The following is a 22,795-nucleotide window of genomic DNA, read 5'->3' on the forward strand; positions in this document are numbered from 1 at the left end:
ACGACTAAAGGCGGGGCACCACTTTTCCCTCAAATCATATAATCTTTGAAGCCAACTATTGCTCCCACATTCCCATTCTTCAGTCATTTCTTTCCATACTGACTCAAACTCCGACTCTGATTTGCACCTCCATAAGAGCTTATCAAAATATTTTTCTCTAAATCCTGATTTCCAATAAAGTTGAGGTATATTTTTTTGAGCATTTCTGTCAATATGCCATTCACATAGACGGTGACAAGTACTTGGAAAAACTTCATTAATGGCAGACGCAATTGCAGGAGCTTGATCAGTAAAAATAGTTTTGGGTGCCTTTCCTCCCATTGCCTTAAAAAATGTGTGAAATAGCCAAACAAAAGAACTGGTTGTTTCATCACTTAAGAATGCGCATCAAAAAAGATATTTTTTCAGTGATTATTCACACCCACAAATGGAGCACAAATCATGCCATATCTATTTGTACGATATGTAGTGTCAAAAATCATCACATCACCAAAACACTCATAGTGCAACTTAGATATACTATCTCTACAGAAAAAATTGCACATTCTTCCATCTTCATCTACTTGAAAAGAGTAAAAAAAGTTTGAATCCTCTGATTGCATATGCATAAAATGATTCAAAAGAGTTTGAGCATCTCCACAATTAATCATACTTCTCTTACGTGCTTGTATAAAACTGTGAGCATCTTGTTCAATAAATCCAGCATTTTCAATTCCACCTGCTTCTTTTTGAAGGTATCTGACAGCTTTTTTAGTACGAATACCAGCATCTACCATAGAACTAAGAATATCCTTAGTAGCATCTGTAATCCGTCGACCAGACGATATGAAATGCCTCAAATTTTTCTTTACCATCGAGTGGTTATGCTCATCAGAAAATTCAAATACTTCCCATACCCCATTTGAAATCTTAAACTTTATGCGAGCCATGCAACCACATCTATATTCTAACCTTTGACATTTCTTTTCTTGATAATCGGAACACAACGGGGATTGCCCTTCGCAAGAACAAAGAAATAAACATCTAGTTAATTCTTTGTTTCTATTATAAGTTTTTGCACCTTTTCGAACACCAAAACCTTTTGCCACAGCATAGGAATTATAAGCTTCATATGATTCATTTTCAGAACAAAGTTTCCTCCCTATCCTAAAAGCAAAGTCGTTGTCGATGTTAATCACATTATGCACCAATTTAGAACAACCTTGAACATTAACGCCATTATGATCTAAACAATAAAGTAAAATATTTACATATAAGTAACAATAAATATATAAGATTAAATTTTTTCATACTCTAAAATAATGAGCAGACTAAAAAATTACGTAATCGAATAGAATCTCGAGATACAAAGGTCTTACCTAATTGCGTAAAGTTAATATCGTCGGCAGCATGTACATCCTTCATTTCAATTCTTTGAGCAAAAGGTTATTTTGCTTTTCTTCTTCAACACAAGTAAAGGAAAATTCATGTGTGTTGTTGAACGGAAGTAAAGGTTATTAGCTTTTTAAATGCATATATTTTTTTTACCATTTTGAGTTATTAGTTACTTTTATCTTTAGTTAGACATATTAAATAATTTTTAAATTGCCCTTTTTAGTTTTATCTTCAAAGTAAACAAATGGGACCTATGAATCCACTTGTCAAGTAATTAAGGACCTCACATAAGTATGACATGAAATGTGAGACACAAAATAAAATTTCTCAAATTGATGCACCTAAATAGAGAATAACCTTACTAATGCAAGAAATTTGGTTTAATAACATAACTAATGGAAATTCCGAAAAAAAACCAAAATGATGTAAATGTTGTACTATCAATTCTTTATTCAATTGTAACAATCAACAAAATTAAGGGAACAGTTGAGCTCGGAGTCACAAATAGACATATTTTTGTGAGGCATAAATATTCAACAAAAGGAGCAGTACGACCTACTGAACTTATCTGGTTTTCCATAGTATTCATCATTCCATTTAGGAGTCGAACATTCAAATGACTCATTATCGTTTGCAGTCTGTTGTAGTTACGACTTAAGACTGAAGTAGTGGCTAAATGTACCACAGACTAATTAAAACGTAGTTATCTGTCGTCCCATGAATTCACGACTATAAGGACTAATGGTATGGGGTAAAATTTGTTTATGATAAATGGTCAACTGACAACATGACACGTGGAACTAAAGATAGGCGAAAGGCAAGTCAGATAACAACCAATATCGGATACAACGAATGCAACCGACATCAAGTAAATCCCGAAGGGAGCATAGCCAACGGGAGAAGATCGAGGGTTTGCCATCGGATAGTATTCAATGAGGGAATATTATCTCACATTAAATGAGCGATCGTTGCAGAGAATATCTGCATTCATAGCCTGCCGTTACATATTTATCAATGACTCTTTTATTATCATTTAAGAGCAGCTTGATCATAGGATCTTATTTCCCTTGGTAGAGCTATAAATAGTAGGCTCAGCAGTTGTTGTAAACACATGCAACATTCTATACAAAAAGGCTATACTTTACTATTTTGCTTTAAGATCAACAGATTTCTTTCATTTTATAGTTACTTATATTTTGCTCTCGGGGACACTGTGTTCGGAGCCAGGCTTGTTATCTTCTTCAATTTCAATTGTTAAGTGGACCCTTAAACTTGGCCTTTTTTGTCACGTAGACACCTAAACATAGAGTTGTTCCTATGAGGCACATCAACTAAACCCTTTTTGTGCCACTAACACACTTTCTAGACCATCCGAGAAAAACTTTAAAAAAATTCCACGTGTGTATTACAATTGCCTATAACACCTTAAATTTAACCACTAAACTTTTTCCACATAATTAAATCATTCCACCTTATAGCATCAACCCCCAAAACAAATTGAAACTCATTTTCAGTAAATGAACAAAAAGAGCTACAACTTCAATTGGGACAAGGTGAACCAAACAGCCATTTCCAAATCAACGGCAATATCAACACATTGACCAAAATCTTCAATTTTCCCACTACTTGATCCCTCTCTTATTCAAACTTTTTACTCATTTTCATAAACCAGAAATCACGCTCTTAGCTTACTCACGTGTCTCATCGTCATACCACCTGATAAATTTGCAAGCACCTTTGCCTTCAATTTTGCAACAAAAAAAAAAAAAAACGGCGACCTGGTTTATTGGAGTCCATAAAATTCGCAATTTTGCAACAGTCCCACAAGAACAAGAAACTTCTCTTAAAGAAGGTGATTTCGGTCTATTCGACATTGTGAGTGAGCGGAGAAATCGATATCCAAATCGAACGGGTGACCTTCAATGAAGCCACCAGCACTTCAAGATGTGAAGAAGATGTAACCAAATTCAAGATAGCTTCAAAGAAGTGAGCTTTATATGCAAAAAAAAAAGGGCAAAAAAATTAAGAGGAAAAATGATGGGTTCTGACGGGAAGAAGAAGAAAAATAGAAGAAGAGGGAAAATGTTAGAACTTTAATAGGAGTAATATATTAGGATACAATAATAATAATAACAATAATAATAATAATAAATAGCAAGTTTTTCTATGTTCATACTCCCTTCCCCACAACGTCTGCCATGTCACTATAAAGTATGTAATTGGCACACATGGGATTTAGTTGAAGTGCCGGAACAACTCTATGTTTAGGTGTCCAAGTGAAAAAAAGGGCCAAGTCTAAGGGTTCACTTATGTATTCTGCCTATCTCTAATAATTTTTTAGATCAAATCAATTCACTTGTCTATTAACTACGTAACAAAGTCAACAGTACCGTTTTGCGGGTAAACGGTTTAGCACCCACCGTGGGCATAGACAGTTGCGTGACTGCTTTGATCCTTGCGTTTATTACCAACTCGTTTTGATTCTTTCCTTAGTAAGAAACCAGATATGGCAGCTAATGATGTCAACATCGCACACAACATTGATGAACGCGAAGATGTGCCTCAACACAATGACTCAATCAGCGACACCTGTAACGAAGGTGATGAAACAACCCCGGTTCGTGAGAGACAATACCCCTAGCATGTGCAGGAACCAACTCCCGATGATGCGGAGAATGAACATGTCGTGGAAACAGTAAAAATCTTGAGAGAACAACAAAAAGCGATCATGAAACACCTCTCAAAGCAGGATCGGGTGATGACTGAGTTAAAGCAGGCCTTGTCAGGCGCCTCCAATAATGCGAATGAAAAATGCCCGATTTCTCCCAGTGTTCCTGCAAACCAAGCAACTCAGAGGGTCGATAACAACACCCCAATGGATTAATTCAGTTTCGACGAAGCCGGAGGGACCGGTAGTGGATTTGGGAATAACAACGGAAATGATCCCTTCAAAATCGAGCTCATGAGGTTTATGAGGAAAATGAACGAACGGATGGATCAAAATGAGAAGGAGTTTCAAGCTCGAATAGATCAGATTCCGAGCGCACTGCCAGTACTAAAAGGCCCAGATTCGAAAAAAATACACGCAATTGTCGTTTAAGCCTAGTACAGCACCAGAGTTAATTCCAAAGAGGCCGTACATACCAAAATATGATGGGACTTCAGATCCGCAGGAGCACATCACAACCTACACCATAGTTGTGAAAAAGAATGATTTGGCTCAACATGAGATCGAGTCCATCTTGCTAAAGAAGTTTGGTGAAAAACTTCACGAAGGGGGCGCTAACTTGGTATTCTCTTTTACCCAAACACTCAATTGACTCTTTTGAGATGCTTGTAGAGTCCTTCATTAAGGCCAATGCCGGAGCAAGGAAGGTTCAAGCCAGAAGGAGGACATATTTAGGATCTCGCAGAGCGAGTCCGAACTGCTGCGAGAATTCATGGTTCGGTTCTAGAAAGAGAGGATGTTGCTACCAACGGTACCGGATGAATGGGTAGCAGAAGCATTCACAAAGGGTCTAAATCCACGGAGCTCCGATTCCCCCCCCCCCCCCCCGAAAGCTGAAGTAAAGCCTGCTCGAGTTTCAAGCAACAACATGGGAGGATGTTCATAACCATTATGAATCAAAAATAAGGATATAAGATGATCAGCTCGGATTCCCGATATCAACTATGGGATGAGGTCAAGACAAAAACCACGACAAGTTTAAAAGAGACTTTGATGCGGATCGGATGTCGGCTAGAGGCTATTTTCTGCCGTACAAAAGAACCGAGGGTCGTAGCAGCAAAGAGTTTCGATCATCGGATAGGTCTGCCCCTAATAGAAGAGCAGACCGTGGCCGCAACAACGGGTCATTACAAAAAAAGGAGGTACCAGGGGCCCGAGACTCCACATATCCCAAGCTGTCAGACTACAACTTTAACATCACCTTAGTAGAGTTGGTATCGGCAATGAGAAATATAAAATAAAATAAAAAGCATGGTTCTCGAAGCCAATTCGGTCAGACCCTAGCTAGAGGGATCCTAGTTTATGGTGTGAATACCATGGGACTCAGAGACACAGAACTGGGGACTACTGACATCTTCGTGAAGAGGTGGCGACATTGCTAAAGAATGGACATCTTAGGGAGTTTTTAAGTGATTGAGCCCAGAACAACTACGGCCGAAGTCGAAACAATGCAGAGTCTTCGAAGGTGATAGAAGGCACCCCTAGATTAACTATCAACATGATCTTCGGGGGAAATGAAGTCAATGATGTGACCTTCTCGGCATCAAAGAAAACAAAGATATCAGTGACTCACAACAAGAGGCTTTGGGAAGTAGCGGAAGATGATATCATCTTCACGGAGGAAGATGCTGACGGACTTCTCCTGCCACACAATGACGCTTTGGTAATCTCTCTCAATGTTTTAGATTTCAAAATTAAGTGTGTTTTGGTTGACCCAGGAAGCTCAGCCAAAATCATCCAATGGAGAGTGCTGGAACAAGCAAAATTGACCGGGAGCATCATTCCGGTGACAAAACTCTTTGCTGGATTTAGCTTGACAAGTGTGACAACCCGAGGGGAAATTTTGCTAACCACAAACGATGAAGGAGTAACCAAGGCCACCTTATTCGAAGAGGTAGATGGCGATATGGGTTACAATGTAATTCTCGGGAGGCCGTGGATACACGAGATGAAGGTCATGCCCTCAACCTATCACCAGTTGTTGAAATTCCCAACCATGGAAGGAATCAAGCAAATAAGCAGGGACCAACCGTCTGCAAGGGAGATGAATGCAATTACAATTTTCCAGTAGCAAGGGGAAGGGACCCAACAAATAGACATTACAAGAACCGATGGATTCTCCCTTTTCGAGTGAAGACAATAAAGGCGAGAAGTCATCGGAATCCTACCAGGTGAAGAGATATTTTCAGGTACTGGAGGAGATGGATGCAACCAAGTCCACCGCAGAAGAACCCGAGCAAGTGGCCCTATTCGAAGAATTTTTGGAAAGAAAGTTTTACTTGGGAACAGAACTCAACCCCGAACTCAGGTTAGAATTTATAAATTATCTTAAAGCTAACGAAGATTGCTTTGCATGGTCGCACTCGGATATGACAGGTATCCCATTAGAAGTGGCTGTGCACAATCTAAGTCTGGATCCAAACTTCCCACCGATAAGGCAAAAGAAGCGTCCGATAGCGGAGGTTAGGAACGGGTTTATTAAGAAAAAGGTAACCCGATTACTCAACATTAGTTCAATTTGGGGCGCTAAAATATCCAGAATGGTTAGCCAACGTAGTTGTAGTGCCAAAAAAGAATAACAGGTTTAGAATGTGCGTAGATTATAAGGATTTAAATAACGTGTACCCTAAAGATCTCATTGCAAAACATTGATCAAATGATTGATGTTATGGCCAAACACGAGTTAATGAGTTTCCTTGATGCTTACTATGGGTACAATCAAATCAAGATGACCTTGGAGGATCAGGAAAACACTTCTTTCATAACGAACTTTGGCACGTATATCTATAATGTGATGCCATTTGGGCTTAAGAACACCGGAGCCACTTACTAGAGGTTCGTTAACAAAATGTTCGAAAATCAGATAGGAAAAACAATGGAGGTATACATTGATGACATATTAGTCAAGTCTCTGAGTGTAGGAGATCATTTGAGAAACCTCCAAGAGACTTTCGATATCCTGAGGAAATATAACATGAAACTCAACCCAAAAATATGTGCATTCGGGGTTGGCTCCGATAGGTTCTTGGGGTTCTTGGTATCGCAAAGAGGGATCAAAGTTAATCTCGATAAGATCAAAGCCATCGAAGACATCCCGGACCAGCTAACGAGCGTGAAAGAAGTGCAGAGATTGGCCGGAAGGTTGGCGGCTTTAAGTAGGTTTATCTCAAGATCCTCAGAAAAGTGTCATCACTTCTTCTCACTTATAAAAAAGAAGAAAAATTTTGAGTGGACTCCAGAATGCCAACAGGGACCGAAAGATCTATAAAGGTATCTGCATAGCCCCTCGTTACTGTCAAAATTGTGGGAAGGCGAGTAGTTGCTAATATATTTAGCGGTCTCGGAGGTAGCGGTAAGTGTCGCTTTGGTTCGAGAAAAGGAACGTATGAAATTTTCAATTTATTATGTTAGTAAACTATTGTCAGGAGCGGAAACCCGTTATCCACACCTCAAAAAGTTGGCCTTTGCTCTCGTAGTTGCCTCTCGAAAGCTTAGGCCTTATTTTTAGTGCCACCCGATAGCCGTTGTGAGGAATTTTCCACTATCGAATGTCCTTCACAAGCCTGGGTTGTCAGACCACTTGGCTAACTGAGCAGTCAAAATTAGTGAATTCAATATTGAGTACAAGCCAAGGACTGCTATAATGTCACAAGTTTTGGCCGACTTTGTGGCCGATTTTAGTCCTAGGTTAATGCCCTTGGCTGCTAAGGAAGAAGTTCTGGTTTGGGGAACGGCATCGAGATCTGGACCTTGTTCACGGATGGAGCACCCAATGTAAAAGGGTCCGGCCTCGGGATAGTTCTACGCCCTCGGGGAAACCTTGAGGCAGGACATTAAAACGGTTCTGTTAACTAACAATGAAGCCGAGTATGAGGCTTAGTTCTAGGACTGGAGCTAGCCCGGGGACTAGGATCCGAGGTCATCAAAGTGAAATTTGACTCCCAGCTGGTAGTAAACCAAGTGTATGGGATTTTCAACACAAAGTAAGAACACATGCAACAATATCTGAACAATGTCCAGGCGTTGCTTGCACGATTTAGAGAATGGTCAATCGTTCACATTCCAAGGGAAGAAAACATGGAAGCAGACACATCGGCAAATTTGGGGTCATCCACGGAGATGAAAGGATCTGACTCTGGTTCTATCATTCAACTTCTACATTTGGTATTGGATGTCGACGGTTACTGCAAAGTCAATTCAACCAACCTAGTCTAGGACTGAAGGAATGAGTTCGTCGAATACCTTTGACATGGCAAATTGCCTGAAGACCCGAAGGCTTCTCAGGCATTAAGAACCAAAGTAGCTCATTATTGCCTCGTGGATGGGTAGTTATACAGAAGATCTTACCAAGGACCGTTGGCCCGATGTCTGGGGGCCTCAGAGACGGACTACGTGATGAGGGAAGTCCATGAAGGAATTTGTGGGAATCACTCTAGCACAGATTCGTTAGTTCTAAAGGTTATCAGGGCAGGTTACTATTGGCCTCAGATGGAACAGGACACAAAGATGTTTATTCAGAAGTACGACAAATGTCAACGCCATGTACAGTTGGTGCATAAACCAGCATAATTCGTGAATTCGGTATTGTCCCCATGGTCATTCATGAAATGGGGAATGGACATTGTTGGCCATCTGTCACCGGGCCCCAGAAAGGTAAGATTTCTTTTAATTTTAATTGACTACTTCACTAAATGGGTTGAAGCAAGTCCTTAACAGAAGATCGGTGAGCGCGAAATGGTCAACTTCATATGGGATCACTCAATCTGCCGATTCGAAATACCGAAGGAAATTGCCTATGACAACGAGGCAGCGGTTCATAGGTTCAAAGGTCATAAAATTTTTGGAAGATTTGAAAATCAAGAGGATTACATCTTCACTGTACCATCCAAGTGCTAACGGACAAGCGAAATCTACAAATAAGGTGATTATCCATAACCTTAAAAACAAGCTAGAAGCTGCTAAAGGAAAATGGCCCGAAGAGCTACCGAGTATGCTATGGGAATACCGACAATGATGAAATCGAGCACGGGGGAAATTAAACACCTTTCTCTCTCGTGTATGGCACAGAAGCCCTGATGCCGGTAGAAGTGAGGGAATCGACTTTAAGGTTTTCTCGAACAAACAAAAAAGCAAACAATGAAGCGTTGCTGGTGCGGCTTGACTTGCTCGATGAACACAGAGATTTGGCGTATGTAAGGATGGTGGCTTAAAAGAAAAGGATGGAAAAGTATTATAATCGCAGGGCCAATCTCCGCTACTTCAAAGTGGGAGACTTGATTTTGAGAAAGGTAACTCAGAGCACTCGGGAAGTCAATGCCGAGAAGCTGGGACCAACACGGGAAGCCCTTATCGGGTTTCGACTATCACCGGTAAAGGGTTGTACGAGTTGGAAAATCAAGATGGAGTCAAATTTCCCAACAATTGGAATGTGACTCACCTCAAAAGGTATTATTGCTGAAGGATCCTACCAATACTGAAAGTATGTGCTGCCTCTTTTTTCCCTCGTCCAGTTTTTGTCCCAATCAGGTTTTACTGGCAAGTTTTTTAAAGAGACAACAATGAAAAGCATACTACGAAGGGAGAGTCATCGAAAAAGGAAAGGCCTTTAGATAACAAGGCACGAAAACTCTCACATCGATGGTAAACAACTATTTCGATAGTTAAGTAATCTTTAGTACGATGGCAAGCTTTGCCTTCCGTCACCGAAAAAAGATTACTTAACCGTTCACAAGTTGTTTCCATCGATGAAGCAAGACTTCCCAGTGTTCAAATATGCATACTTCGCATCCGAACACTTGTGGGAGGGGGGAATAATATCTGATACGGCACAAGGAGTACCACGAAAACCGGGACTGCGAGAATCAGGATCAATATTTCATCAAGATCGTGTACTGCATGATTAGCCTCGTAGAAATAAGTTGTACAAGTTAGCCACATGTATTGGTAGTTTTTACTTTAGCAAATGAATGTTTATATATATTTAAAGATAGAAAGAATAAAATAAAGTCCTTTTATTTTTATCTTATTTCTTATCCAAATAATGAGTTAATTTTAACGTTAGAAAGTTAACAAAAACTCCAAATGCTTGCCGAAATAAACAGGAGACGTCCTCTTCAAGAGAACCATAAACATAAGGGCCCTCTCTTATGAAACCCTCATAGTAAAGGGTTGATTCCGGAAGAATTTGTGCCCGGAATCAAAAGCTATCGGATGAAATATACCTAAAGCTTTAATCAACTAAACATAAAAGGAATATTTTTGCACAACACTTAAGCAAAAAATCCTTTATTTATTTATCAAAGTGTCAAATCGGTGAAAAGCTTGGCATAATTACAAGATAAAAAAAAGTTATACATCATTGCCGCCGGAGCTCGAAGGGAGAGAGGGGTCTACATTTCCCCGGTAGAGGATAGCGGATCCATTACCGGTTCAGGGCTTTCATTTTCTTCGATCTCCCCCTCGGCTCATGAGTATTCAAAACCACTTCTCAAGGAGTCAGTTACAGCGGGTCGAGCGGGAAGATTTTCACGAGCAGTTAGCTCCAGTTCTCGGGCCTTGATGATACAATCATCAATATCGACGATGCCCGCTTTGGCCTCTTCCAATAATTTTCTCCACATATGATATATAGAATAAGTCTTCTCAAATACGAGGCAATCCTCTTGGTCTTGGAGCTTTGCCTGGAGTCTACTAATTTTGGCTTGAAGGCCGTCCTTTTAAGATCTCATGGCACTGAGGCGAGGGTCGAGCTCAAAATTTGTAGTTCAATGAATCTGATTCTAATCCATGGCCCTCTTGAGCCTCTCTTCCATTCGGGCCCTCTACTCCTCGGCAACATTGGCCTCCTCGGTGTTTGAGTGTAAGTCTACCTTTAAATTATTGTTTTGTTCCTCAAAGCAGACTGGTGCTCGGCAGCAGCAAGTAGAGCATCATGAAGCTCGACCCACTTAGTTAGCCTCTTAAAGCTTTTTGTGTAATTAGTTGTGGGCCATTTTATCTTGTTCGCTATGTTGCAAGTGAGCTTCAAGCTTTCTCATTTCAGCAACTTCTGCCTCCAACACCGGGAGGCGCGCAACAAGTTGGTTCTTTTCGGCCGAAAGTTGATCCCGCTCGGAAGCAAGTCCTTGCTTATCAAGGATCAACCTTTGCAGGCCTTCAGAACCAAGAAAGTTGGCCTGTAAAAAAGAAAACTAAAGTTAGAATTTCCATTGCAGTATGTAAGAAGGAAAAAAAAGGTACGAGAAAACTAGTACGATACCTGCTCCGCGCTATGCACGGCATTGCTCACTAAACACTCCCCGAAAAAAGAGCGCATTTTCTTCCAGTCTCTCTCCAAAAGCTAGCAGATTTAGATAGTTCGCAATCTCTATCGACTTGGATAAGAGATGGCACTCTTTTGAAACTGAAAAAGTGGCGTTTCTCCTCCCTCGAGGATCTGGGGAAGGGAGTGAATAATCATGCCCAAGTTCCCGTGAACAGGAGACCGAGGAGGAGAGGTGTCTCTTTCTTGCTCAGATGGTACCGATGGTGGAGATGTAGTGGTTGCTGGTGGCGAGGGAGCAGCTAGTGTCGATGGGCGTGAACCCATCGGTGTGGAAGGTGAAGAAGCAACAATGGCAGAAGAAGAGTTGGTTATTACTTGCTCAGTGGTGGAAGGCAAAAGAGACCCAGGGTCCGAACTCCTTGGACCGGAAACAACAATGGAGGCAGGGAAGAGAGAATCAACATTCTCTACCAGGTCCATTTCACCCCAAAGTGCATGGTTTTCTTCTTCGGTCGGGTTTTGAAACTCCCTCGACTGAGCATCCGGTTGAGCTGATGAAGATCTTTTCCTCCTTTTAAGGGAAGTCTCTCCATCACTAGCTTCTTGTGTGTCAACGAGGACCACTGTGGCCGACAATTCTTTGCCTTCTTCTCTTGAGTCCCAGCCGAGGAGGGACGTTTTCTCTTCGTTTCTTGTCCTTGGTTGGGGACTTCGAGAGGAAGCACCCTCACTGGAAGCAGATCCACGAGCTCTACTTCAGACAATGGCACCTTATATTACCCTTCTAGCCTCATCAGGGTCCTCTAAAACGTCGATTTCGGGGAAGACGATAGAACCCCTTGGAAGTCTTGAATCAAGCAAAAAGTGGAGTAAGCAACTTTTTCATGAGATTACTTGTGTTCATACAAAGGTAAAAGGAAGAAAGAATTGATTTACCGTATTTTTTGGCCTTCTACCCATATTTAGGAGACATCTCCTTCCATCGGCTGGATTCTAGAGTCGTGATTTCCAGAAATTTTTAAACCCACTGGTCTAGGCCTTGAACTCGTGGTGGTTCCAATCGGGTAGCTGAAACAAAAGAAAAAAGAAAAATCAGCAACAATGGATAATAATTTTTTCACGAAGGAAATGGATAATCGAAAACTTACGAAAGTGATTCCACGACTTAGGGAAAGATGGAGTTGTGGCTGGGATGATATCCCTGATAGCAATGATGACAAATCGATTCATCCATCCACGATCGTTGTCATCATCTACGCTGGTGAGAAGAGCATGGTGTCCACGTTTTCTCAAGTCTATTACTCCCCCATGAAAATTTTTGGGCGAGTAAAGATTCATCATGTGTGCAAGGGTTAGGGTTTCCCCGGTCTTCATGCACAGTTGGCGAAGGCAGGCCACTGTTTGCCATATAGATAGGCCTATTTGTGCTAAGCAGACCTAATACTGATGGACTCCAAAATTATTGGGTCAAGTCCTTCACTCGACCCTAAGGAAAATGGACCCAAGGTAAACCAAAACTTATAGACATACGTAAACCCCTCCTTGGTGAAGGTAACCCGCTCTATCATATCCGGGGTGATGACTTCAAGATTGGGGAAGTTGTCGTCCTCCTTCACAGCTGAGATACTAGAAGGGCGAATGGAGGAGGGACACCTACTAACTGGCCAAATCCGTGAAGATGCAGAAGGAGCTTTCTCTTGAAAGTCATTTGCAGTGTTGAGATGATGTGGTATGATGGTGCTGATAGTGGAAGGGTCGGAATTGACATCAACCTCCTTGTCTTTATTTTTCTTTGGGCCTCCACCGAAGAGAAGGCCACTGTTCCCGAAGAGAGGAGTGTAAAAGGCCATGGTAACAAGAGGATAGTAAAATTCTTGCTGAAAAAAGTGAAGGTTGAGAGAAGGTTTCTAAGAAAATACAGAGAAGAAGAAAAGACTTGTGAAAGTTGTAAAAGTGAAGAATTAAAAATGTTGAGTACAGTAGAAATTATAGACGGCAAAAATTATGGCCATGATTACCTCAAAAATTGGCGAAAATATTTGTTGAACCGTTGGGCAACACGTGTTTGGGGTATTAAATGCGAGAAGATGTGCATCCTTTCAAGCGTCAGAGACTGTTCAGGAACTTTTCTGTCAAGAAAGGAATCTTCACCAACTTTCCAGTAACACTAAGACATGTCACCGAAAAATAGGGGACTATCTGTATGGGGTAAAATTGCTTTATGACAAATGGTCGAATGGTAACATGACACATGGAACCGATGATAGGACGAAAGGCAAGTCAGGTAACAACCAATACCGGATACAACGAATGCAATAAACTTCGGGTAAATCCCAAAGGGAGCATAGCCAACGGGAGAAGATCAAGGGTTTGCCATCGGATAGTATTCAATGAGGGAATATTATCTCACATTAAATGAGTGACCGTTACAGAGAATATCTGCATTCATGGTCTGTCGTTACATGTTTATCAATGACTCTTCTATTATATTTAAGAGCAACTTGATCCTAGGTTCTTGTTTCCCTTGGTAGAGCTATAAATAGTTGGCTCAGCAGCCATTGTAAACACACGAAACATTCTATACAAAAAAGACTATACTTTACTATTTTGTTTTAAGATCAACAGATTTCTTTCATTTTATTGTTACTTACATTTTTGCTCTCGAGACACTGTGTTCGGAGTCAGGCTTGTCATCTTCTTCAATTTCAATTGTTAATCTTGATATTTATCTTATCTCTTATTTTTTTTTTTTTTGGATCAAATCAATTCTCTTGTCTATTGACCACGTAACAAATTCAATTGTACTATTTTACGAATAAACATTAATAGTATTTTCATTTTGGACAATTTTTCGATCAGGTAGTCTTCAGCAGATTTTGCAAGTAAGACAAGTCATTTTGCACTAATGAATAAAGTGAAATTTTGTTTAAAACCATGACACGGAGAAAAGAATGAGTTCAGAATCGTTTAAGAGATGTTCTTTTACCTCAAGCAAACTTATGGTACAACTTCAAAATAATTTGTGTTGACTGGTATGCTACTTTTCATTCGGCACGTGTTCAACTTCCTATTGACAGATATCTTTCTTTCTTTTCGAATTAAAAGAGTAAAAGAAATTTTTTAGCTATATGTACTAAAATATTAGTAATAGTATGTAATAAGATACAGAAAACTCAACAATAACCACATAAAATTTATGTAAAATTTAACATCTTCAATGGCTTTCCAAGTATTTTACATTTTCAGAAATGACTATTGTTTAGTGGTTATTGACTTGCTATAACTATCATTTACTTAATTACTCCTATAATTATGTTTTCACTTGTTATAGAGTGCATTTGATGTATTCAAGCTACTGTATTCATGAGTAGCAAAATTCGGCGCAAAACAAGGAAGTCCAGCTAAACACAGACTGTATTCATATGTATTTGCAAGTTGTATTCGTGAATACAGTAACGAAAATCTACGAAAAAAAAGGCCTTCATCTGTTTAAAAACGGTAAGTGAATCAATTAACGCGATAGACTCCTGATATAACTCAACAAACTCAATTATAACATGCAAAATTTGTATTTCCAGTTATAGAAAAGATTCTCAGCCGAAAAATACCCCAAAAACATAGCAATCTTCAGAGATTCAATCCATCCTTTCTTTTTTTTTAGTGGAATCTTAACTAAAATATTTTTTAATGGTATCTTTAGAAATAGACTTATATATTAAAACTATATAATTACATTGAATACAGTTAAATACATACAATACATTGAATACATGAAGTATAGCAAGTCATCTATAATGCAAAACGTATGAATATACATACTGCAAATACATTTGAATACATATATACATCTGGATACATAAATTATATTAATTAAAAAAACATATGAATACATTCTACAATACATTGAATATATTGTTGAATATATACTGCTGGACAAAACAGTGAAACAAAGTGAAGCTTTGAAATTATATAATTAACTTGAATACAGTTAAATACAATGAATATATTAAAAAAGTAGAAAAAAACTAAAGACAATGAATACAATGAAATACACGAAATACAGCGAGATATATTGAATACAATGAAAATAAAGTATCTTTTTCCTTAACCCCTGAATCATCATCCATAAGTTTCAATACATACGGAGCAGGAGGAGGCGATGGACTAACAGGAAACGGAGTCGAACCCTTAGTAGGGGTTTCTTTGCCAGACTTCTTCTCCGCCATTTCAAGCTCGGCGCGTAGCTTCTCGATGTTGCCTTCAATGCGGCCCTGAAGACAGTGGCACGTGAAGCTCACACCACCCATGGACCAGTGGGCTTCCTCCGCCCATGACATTAATGGATCAATAACGGAGACTGGCGGATCCACTCGCTCTTCGTTGTCTTGTAAAACCGTGGCCTAGGGAGGCTGCTACCATAGAATTTTGCTGGTCCAAGGGCTTCTACCATGCTTCAGAATACATATCAAAACGTAAATGTAAAAAGTAGAGAATCGTGGTTGTATTCATGGAGAAGAGACTGGCGTTGAGAGAGAGAGATTGTGGAGAGATCTTGGTTTCTGAAGTTGTATACTATACGGTGGTCTTGTGAGAGAAAGAACATAAAGTATGAGAGAGAAAAGTATTCCCTAGCGTATTTAATGGCTAAAAAGTAGGAAGTTACCATAAATACATATTTTTCTATAAAACCTAAAAGATAGTTATAGAAAATAATATTTTAAAAGGATATTTTTTTTGGTAATTAAATCTGTCATTTACCAAGGAAAATATTTACAAAGTAAATTAAACCCTTACATACTTGCCTATCAAACTAACTTCTCCCCATACCACCTATTTATCATGTACAGCTATTACATTGGATACCAATTTAAACTCTGCAAAATTTCTCTACTCTCTTATTGCTACGACAGTGTACTCTTGGGTTATCAGCTTGCAAACTGTCTCCCATCCTCTTGTCTTATTTTTAAAGATTCGACCATTTTTTTCCTGCCACACATAGTAAATTGTAGCTGCCAACACCATTTTGTATAATTCAGCTGTTGCATTTCTTCTTTTGGCCCATTTCTCTGCCCACTTTAGCTCTTCATCCCATCCTTGTACTGGCCTGCCAATGCCTTGCCATTCTAAAAGTTTGCTCCACAGTACTTTTGCATATGGACATTCAAAGAACAAATGTTGTATGGTTTCCTTATCACTGTTGCATAGGATATAGTCTTGATCAACTGATACTCCCCATCTTTGCAATCTATCCTTTGTGTATAATCTTCCATGTGCTGTCATAGTTAGTACAAAGTTCCATCTGGGACATCCTCCATTGTGACAAACTACTTTCCTCCAACTTACTTTCTCAAACGTACCTCGCAGCCTGTGATAAATTTGTTTGACAGAACAGTTGTTCATATTTGTGATATCATCCTGGCTGAATCCTGCTTCCATCATAGTCTTATGTGCCTTCATGATCTTACCTACCATCCATGAAGCTTGCTTTAACTATATTGTCCAGATGTTCCTTCCTCTAATATAATAGCCATGTACCCACTGTATATACAACCTTTTCTTCTCTTTACATAAATTCCAAAATTGCTTACATATAGAAGCTTTGTTCTAGATTGCTATATTCATGACATTAAATTCACCTGTTGACTTTGGCAGACATATTTTCTCCCATGCTAATAGTGCTTTTTTTGAAATTGTACCTTGTCCAGTCCATAGAAAACTTCTGCACATTGCCTCAATTATTTTTGTAATCTTCTTTGGCAGAACAAATATTTAGGCCCGGTATGTTTGGATGGAGAACAGAACACTTTTTATGAGTTGAATCTTTCCTGCATAGGACAAGAATTTTGCAGCCCATGAAGTAATTCTTCCCATTATTTTATTAATAAGTGGTTGGCATTGTGCTATGAATATTCTTTTGGAGCTCAGTGGTGCACCAAGGTATCTGGCTGGTAGAGCACCTCTCGGAATTCCTAGAAATTCTAGGATCTCCTCCTACGCTTCATTTGTGACTCCTCCAAAGAACATTGAGCTTTTGTTTTTATTAATCAGCAATCCAGATGCTTTTGAGAACTTCATAAAGCATTGGAATAATATTTTGACTGATCCAATGTCTCCCCTGCAAAACAATAAGAGATCATCAGCAAAACCAAGTTGTAAGAATTGCATCTTAGCACACTTGGGATGGAAGTTGAAGTTCAGGATCTCAGCCAGTTTCTTTAGTTTCCTTGTCAAGTACTCCATTGCAAGCACAAATAGAAAAGGTGAAAGGGGGTCCCCTTGCCTCAATCCCTTCCTAGCATCAAATGTGTCACGCCCCAAAAACCGAAGGACATGACCGGCGCTCGACCGGGTAGCCCCAGCCAAGCGGACCTGGGTGCCTTTCCTATCCCACGTGTTACCCCGTATTTTCATTACTCATTAATCAGAAATAGTCATTATAATTAAAACACCTTCTTACAAAATATACAATGACAAACATGATTACCTAGCGTGGTTTACAAATTACATTGCCCAAAATACAAAATACATTTTTTACATAAGTTTGTAACCCACATTTCCTATCTACGGAGCCTCTAAGGATACAAAAGGATAATACAGTACCTGCCGGGAACAAGGCTCCGGCTATACCTTACACATAAAACCAAAATAAGACTCCGGAGTAAACAGCGGCCTGAGCCACGCAGGGCCCCGAAGGAAAGGGACTCACCAATACAGCTGACGGAAGATGAAGAGGAGCTATGGTCGGTGGAGTGGAGTACCTGCTACTGATCCACCTACAATCATAACACGAATGTAGTGTCCCCGGCAAAAGGGACGTCAGTACATTTGAATTGTACTGGTATGTATGAACAAACTTTGCCCTAAGCAAACTCAAACCATACACAAGTAACACGTAATAATGGAATCAACAATCAATTATACATGAAAGGAAACAATCAAGCCAAACAATCTCTCCATTTCCCCTTCAACATTTTTCACATCAATGATTTCATAACTTTCTCATATTTTCATTTCAATTGTGATTTCGATCACTTTCCACCCTTATTACCTCGGCCACCCTTATCACCACAACCCACACCTTATTACTTCGTGTTGCGGTGCGCAAACCGATCCCACCGAACAATCACAATTCACAAACAATACCACAACAAATACAATCCACAAAGAACAACAACAATTCTCAAGGAATAACAACAACAATTCTCAAAGAGCAACAACAACAATTGACAAGAACTTCCATAGACATCAATACCATTTCCATCGTATTCCACATCTCATATGCTTTTCATGTTACAACGAGAATTTCCCCCGACAAGACATATATGTTATTACCTCAGCTGGTCCAATTACATCAATTACCATTTCCTTCCATCATTTGTTTCACAATTCTTACCACATAGCACATTCACAATCACACACTTGGTTTATTACCAATTACTTACATCATTATATCGAAAGACATAACCACAAACACTCAACCGTACCAATCACAAAAATTTCACAGACAATCCACGTAGAAATCACATACCAAGCACTCGAACACCAAACAAGGTGATTTTACAAAGGTCAAAGTTAGCCATACATACCTGGAGCCGAATTCCCTTTTAATTTCTACTTTCAACTTCACCAAAAGTCTAGCAACGTCAATCTAGTGCACAAATTAACACATATTTCTTAGAATCAAAGTTCACAATCACAACCCGAACACATTTAGATTGCTAACCCTCCTTTGTATAATTCTATACTCCTACCCAATTCCTCTTACTAGATTTTAGGTTTTAAAAAGGCATGCATGTATGTTTCAACCTCTATTATCAAGAATCAATGCATGAGACTTCCCCCCCCCCCCTTAATTAAACCTGAAAACCTATGAAAATGGGTTAGGGATTTTACCTGCAAGTATGGGGATGAAGATAATCGCTTTGAAATTTCCCGGCCCGGATGGTTCGGAAGAGTCAAATTTGAAGAAGGTGACTTTCTCTCTCAAGAACCCTCTCTTCCTCTCTCTTATTTTGTTCAGAAACTTGTTTAAAATGAGGGGGTTGGGGTGTTTTATTAAAAGGGGGTCGGGTTTAAAATTTAGAAAATTAGGAGTCCGAGTCAGGTTTGGGTATGCGGAGAAAATGTGGTCCGCATACACGGTTTGCGATCGCATAATGCACCGCATATTTGACCTCAAATTTGACTGACACCCTGACTCATTTTGCGGTGGAAATGCGGTCCCCATATCAGTTATGCGGTCGCATAATGGATCGTATTTTGACCTTAATGATAACCAAACCACTGACTCATTATGCGGCGGAAATGCGATCCGCATACTTGATTTGCGACCGCATCCTGGATCGCAAAATAGCACTTTTCTGGAAAAACTTGGTTCTTTGATTTTTAAACACTTAGATCAGTATAATGGGTCCGAGCCGCGGTGAGCAAGCTCGCCGCGAAGAGTTTTACACATTCCCAACATATATCCGGACCCTGACGCTACAAGCTACTGGGTTTTGAGCACACATTTTTCACGGGGCCTTACAAAATGGCTTAGTTAGTGCACTATTTATCATGATTGTATATGTAACAGTTCTCATACATGTCATGATCCATCTTACAAACTGTTCTGGGAATGCTAATGCATGTAATATCTGCTCCATAAAGTCACATTCTATTGAATCATAAGCTTTTTGCATATCCAACTTCATCATACATCTAGGTGATACCCCTTTCCTCCCATATCCTTTCACAAGTTCATGGCTCAGAATAATATTGTCTGTGATTACTCTGCCAGGAACAAAAGCTGCATGTGAACTATCAATCAGTATGTCCATTACACTTTGTAGCCTCTTGGTAAGGATCTTTGATATCACTTTGTACAAGACTGTACAACATGAGATAGGCCTATATTCTTTGATGCTTGTAGGGTTTCTAACTTTTGGAATTAAGGTAATGGCAGTGCAATTGATAAACCTGAACATTTGGTTTGATTCAAAAAACTCCAGTACAGCCTTTGTCACATCCTGACCAATGATTGGCCAGGATTTCTTGAAGAAAACAGCATTTAACCCATCATATCTAGGAGCTTTGAGATCACTAATATCCTTCATTGCTTCCCATATTTATTCCTTGGACACTTGCTTTATAAGCAACAATTGTTGTTCCCTATTCAATACTGGTCCCATTTTCATATCATTTGGATTAATAGCTGGAAGACTCTCTGCACTTGAGCCCAATAACTTCTTGTAGTACCCCATGATTTCTGCCTCAATATCATCCTCCAACACTAGCTGATCCCCCATGTCATTAGTTAGAAACTGTATTCCATTCAAATTACTTCTATTCTTCATCTGAGCAAAGAAATTAGCTGAGTTTGAATCACCCAGCTTCAACCATTGTACTCTTGATCTTTGTCTATATATGCTTTCCTCAATCAGTATCCATTTTTCTAAATCTCCCTTTAGTGTTTTTTCCTTCTCAATTAGGTCTTGCCTCTGTAGATTGGAACTCATTTCTTTCTGAGTTGACTGGAGCTCCTCCCTGATCCTTTTTATTCTCTCATCTACTCCTTTGTAATGCTTTGTGTTAATCTCTTTAATAACCTCCTTTACCTTCTTTAGCTTGTTCCATACTATTTGCATCATACCACCAGTACTCCTTTCTTCCCAGGCTTGTTCCACTTTCTGTATGAATTGGTGATGGTCAGCTATACAATTTAAGAATCTGAATGGTTTTCTTCTTCCCCTGTACTTGTGTTATCATTAGCTTTAATGGTGAATGATCAGACACTAATGGCTCTAGGACCTGCACTTTCATATTAGGCATTATCATCATCCAGTCTGCATTTACCAGACCCCTGTCTATTCTACTAGAAGTGTGATTATTAGTCCGTGTATAATTCCTTCCCATATATTGTAGCTCATGCATCCCTGTATCAAGCAGAAATTCCTTAAAATCTCTTGTTTCTATGTCTTGTACCTCAGTACCATGCTGTCTATCCTATGTTTGAAGAATAGCATTATAGTCCCCCATTGCTAACCAGGGTCCCTGTTGTATACTATGTATCTGTCTCAACTTCCTCCACAAGCTTAGCCTATCTTTGATAGTATGTAATCCATATATTGCTGAGAAGCCAAATGTGATTGCCTTTGATATGATTCTAATCTGTCCATGTACCAACTGCTCATCAGCTTCTTCTGGATCAAATTTATAAATTCTAGGATCCCATATTACCCATATTCTACTTTTATTGCTTGGATTAGCATTTGATATCCACTGCCAACCAGGTGCTATTTTTTTTTATTATGTCATTGGTTCTATGCTCATTTACTCTATGTTCAACCAATGCTATTAGAGCTTTATTATTACTTCTTATGAACTCCCTCACCTCCTTTTGCTTATATGTTTTATTCAAACCCCTAATATTCCAAGTTATCACACTCATATTGGTATAAAAAGAGGTTTATAATACAGCTCCTATTCCCCTTAACTGCTCATTTGCATTTTGCTTGTACCTGGTACATCATAATTGATGTTGTTGTTCAAGCTTTGGACCTCTTGTTTTCCTGCAACTTCCTGCTCTTCATTTTGTCTGGCCTTAGCTGCCCTCGCTGCTGATCTTCCAAGTACTGTAATCCACCCTTCATCCCTCCTTTGCACTTCTTTCTCTGTTGGTTCAGACTCTCTCTGCTGGGCAGTTTCTATCATTTCCTTTTGTTCTGTTTCCTTCTTTTCATTAGCTCCATTTCTGTCTGTTCTTAGCCACGCCTGTTTGCCTGTAGCTACTTTCCTTTGTTGGATCATTCTCTGTGGTTGTTCCTTTCTTATCACAGTACTATCATGTCCTATTTTCAAAAATTTAGAACAGTATGTTGGTTCCCAATCATAAACTACCTCCTGTTGAATTAGCCTCCCTTTAGGATCCTGCACTTTCACACTTCTAGGCAGAGGCCTAGTTATGTCCATTTCAATTAACATTCGTGCATATGAGATCCTCATTGTCCTAGTGGTACATTCATCCGCATACACTGGGTTCCCCAAAACACTTCATATCTTGCTTAGTGCTTTCATGCTCCAGCAATTAAGAGGCAAATTGGGAAACCTCACCCATAATGGGATAGTCTTCAATACCTCATCATGTATATAGAAATCTTCAGTCCATGCCTTCATGATTATAGGTTTGTTATTCACTGTATGAGGTCCATAGTATAGCACTTGGTCCCTTTCCTCCAGATTACTGAATCTAATCACAAAATATCCCTCATTATGGTAGTAGATCTGTGGCTTCCTTGAGAACTTACCTACTGAGCTGAGAAATCTTTCCATAGCTCCAATTGTAGGTGAGTCCCCTATCACGTACAGAACAATCGCAGATCTCCATTTTTCATTCTCCTGCTCGATATCCTCAACTTCTAATTTTGCAATTTTCTCACCATTTTGAACGA

At 39.5% G+C, this 22,795-nt stretch overlaps 3 protein-coding genes across 3 annotated transcripts; 1 reads left to right on the plus strand and 2 right to left on the minus strand.

Annotated features, from left to right (window-relative positions):
• The first annotated feature begins 5,600 nt into the window (after positions 1-5,600).
• LOC109241978 lies at positions 5,601-6,173 on the plus strand. The gene has a single exon (XM_019408801.1). The coding sequence runs from the start codon at positions 5,601-5,603 to the stop codon at positions 6,171-6,173; it is 573 nt and encodes a 190-aa protein (XP_019264346.1).
• Positions 6,174-16,253: 10,080 nt separating this feature from the next.
• On the minus strand, positions 16,254-16,802 carry LOC109241979. The gene has a single exon (XM_019408802.1). The coding sequence runs from the start codon at positions 16,800-16,802 to the stop codon at positions 16,254-16,256; it is 549 nt and encodes a 182-aa protein (XP_019264347.1).
• Positions 16,803-20,473: 3,671 nt separating this feature from the next.
• On the minus strand, positions 20,474-22,316 carry LOC109241980. Its single transcript, XM_019408803.1, has 5 exons — positions 21,866-22,316; positions 21,528-21,640; positions 21,201-21,350; positions 21,102-21,155; positions 20,474-21,034 (listed from the first exon to the last, which is right to left on the minus strand). Exons 1-5 carry the CDS (start codon positions 22,314-22,316, stop codon positions 20,474-20,476), a joined length of 1,329 nt encoding a protein of 442 aa, XP_019264348.1.
• Between the last annotated feature and the right edge of the window lie 479 nt (positions 22,317-22,795).

This window comes from Nicotiana attenuata, unplaced genomic scaffold (assembly GCF_001879085.1).
Source record: "Nicotiana attenuata strain UT unplaced genomic scaffold, NIATTr2, whole genome shotgun sequence".
In the NCBI taxonomy this organism is placed as follows: domain Eukaryota; kingdom Viridiplantae; phylum Streptophyta; class Magnoliopsida; order Solanales; family Solanaceae; genus Nicotiana; species Nicotiana attenuata.

Bases quoted from the DNA above. Each gene is read 5' to 3' on its own strand.
- LOC109241978 (XM_019408801.1), top strand. From the start codon at position 5,601: ATGATCTTCGGGGGAAATGAAGTCAATGATGTGACCTTCTCGGCATCA.
- LOC109241979 (XM_019408802.1), bottom strand. From the start codon at position 16,802: ATGGAAGCAGGATTCAGCCAGGATGATATCACAAATATGAACAACTGT.
- LOC109241980 (XM_019408803.1), bottom strand. From the start codon at position 22,316: ATGGACATAACTAGGCCTCTGCCTAGAAGTGTGAAAGTGCAGGATCCT. The intron at 21,641-21,865 runs GTACAAGCAAAA...AAAAAAAAATAG, and splicing joins CATCAATTATGATGTACCAG to CACCTGGTTGGCAGTGGATA. The intron at 21,351-21,527 runs GTACATGGACAG...CTTCAAACATAG, and splicing joins AAGAAGCTGATGAGCAGTTG to GATAGACAGCATGGTACTGA.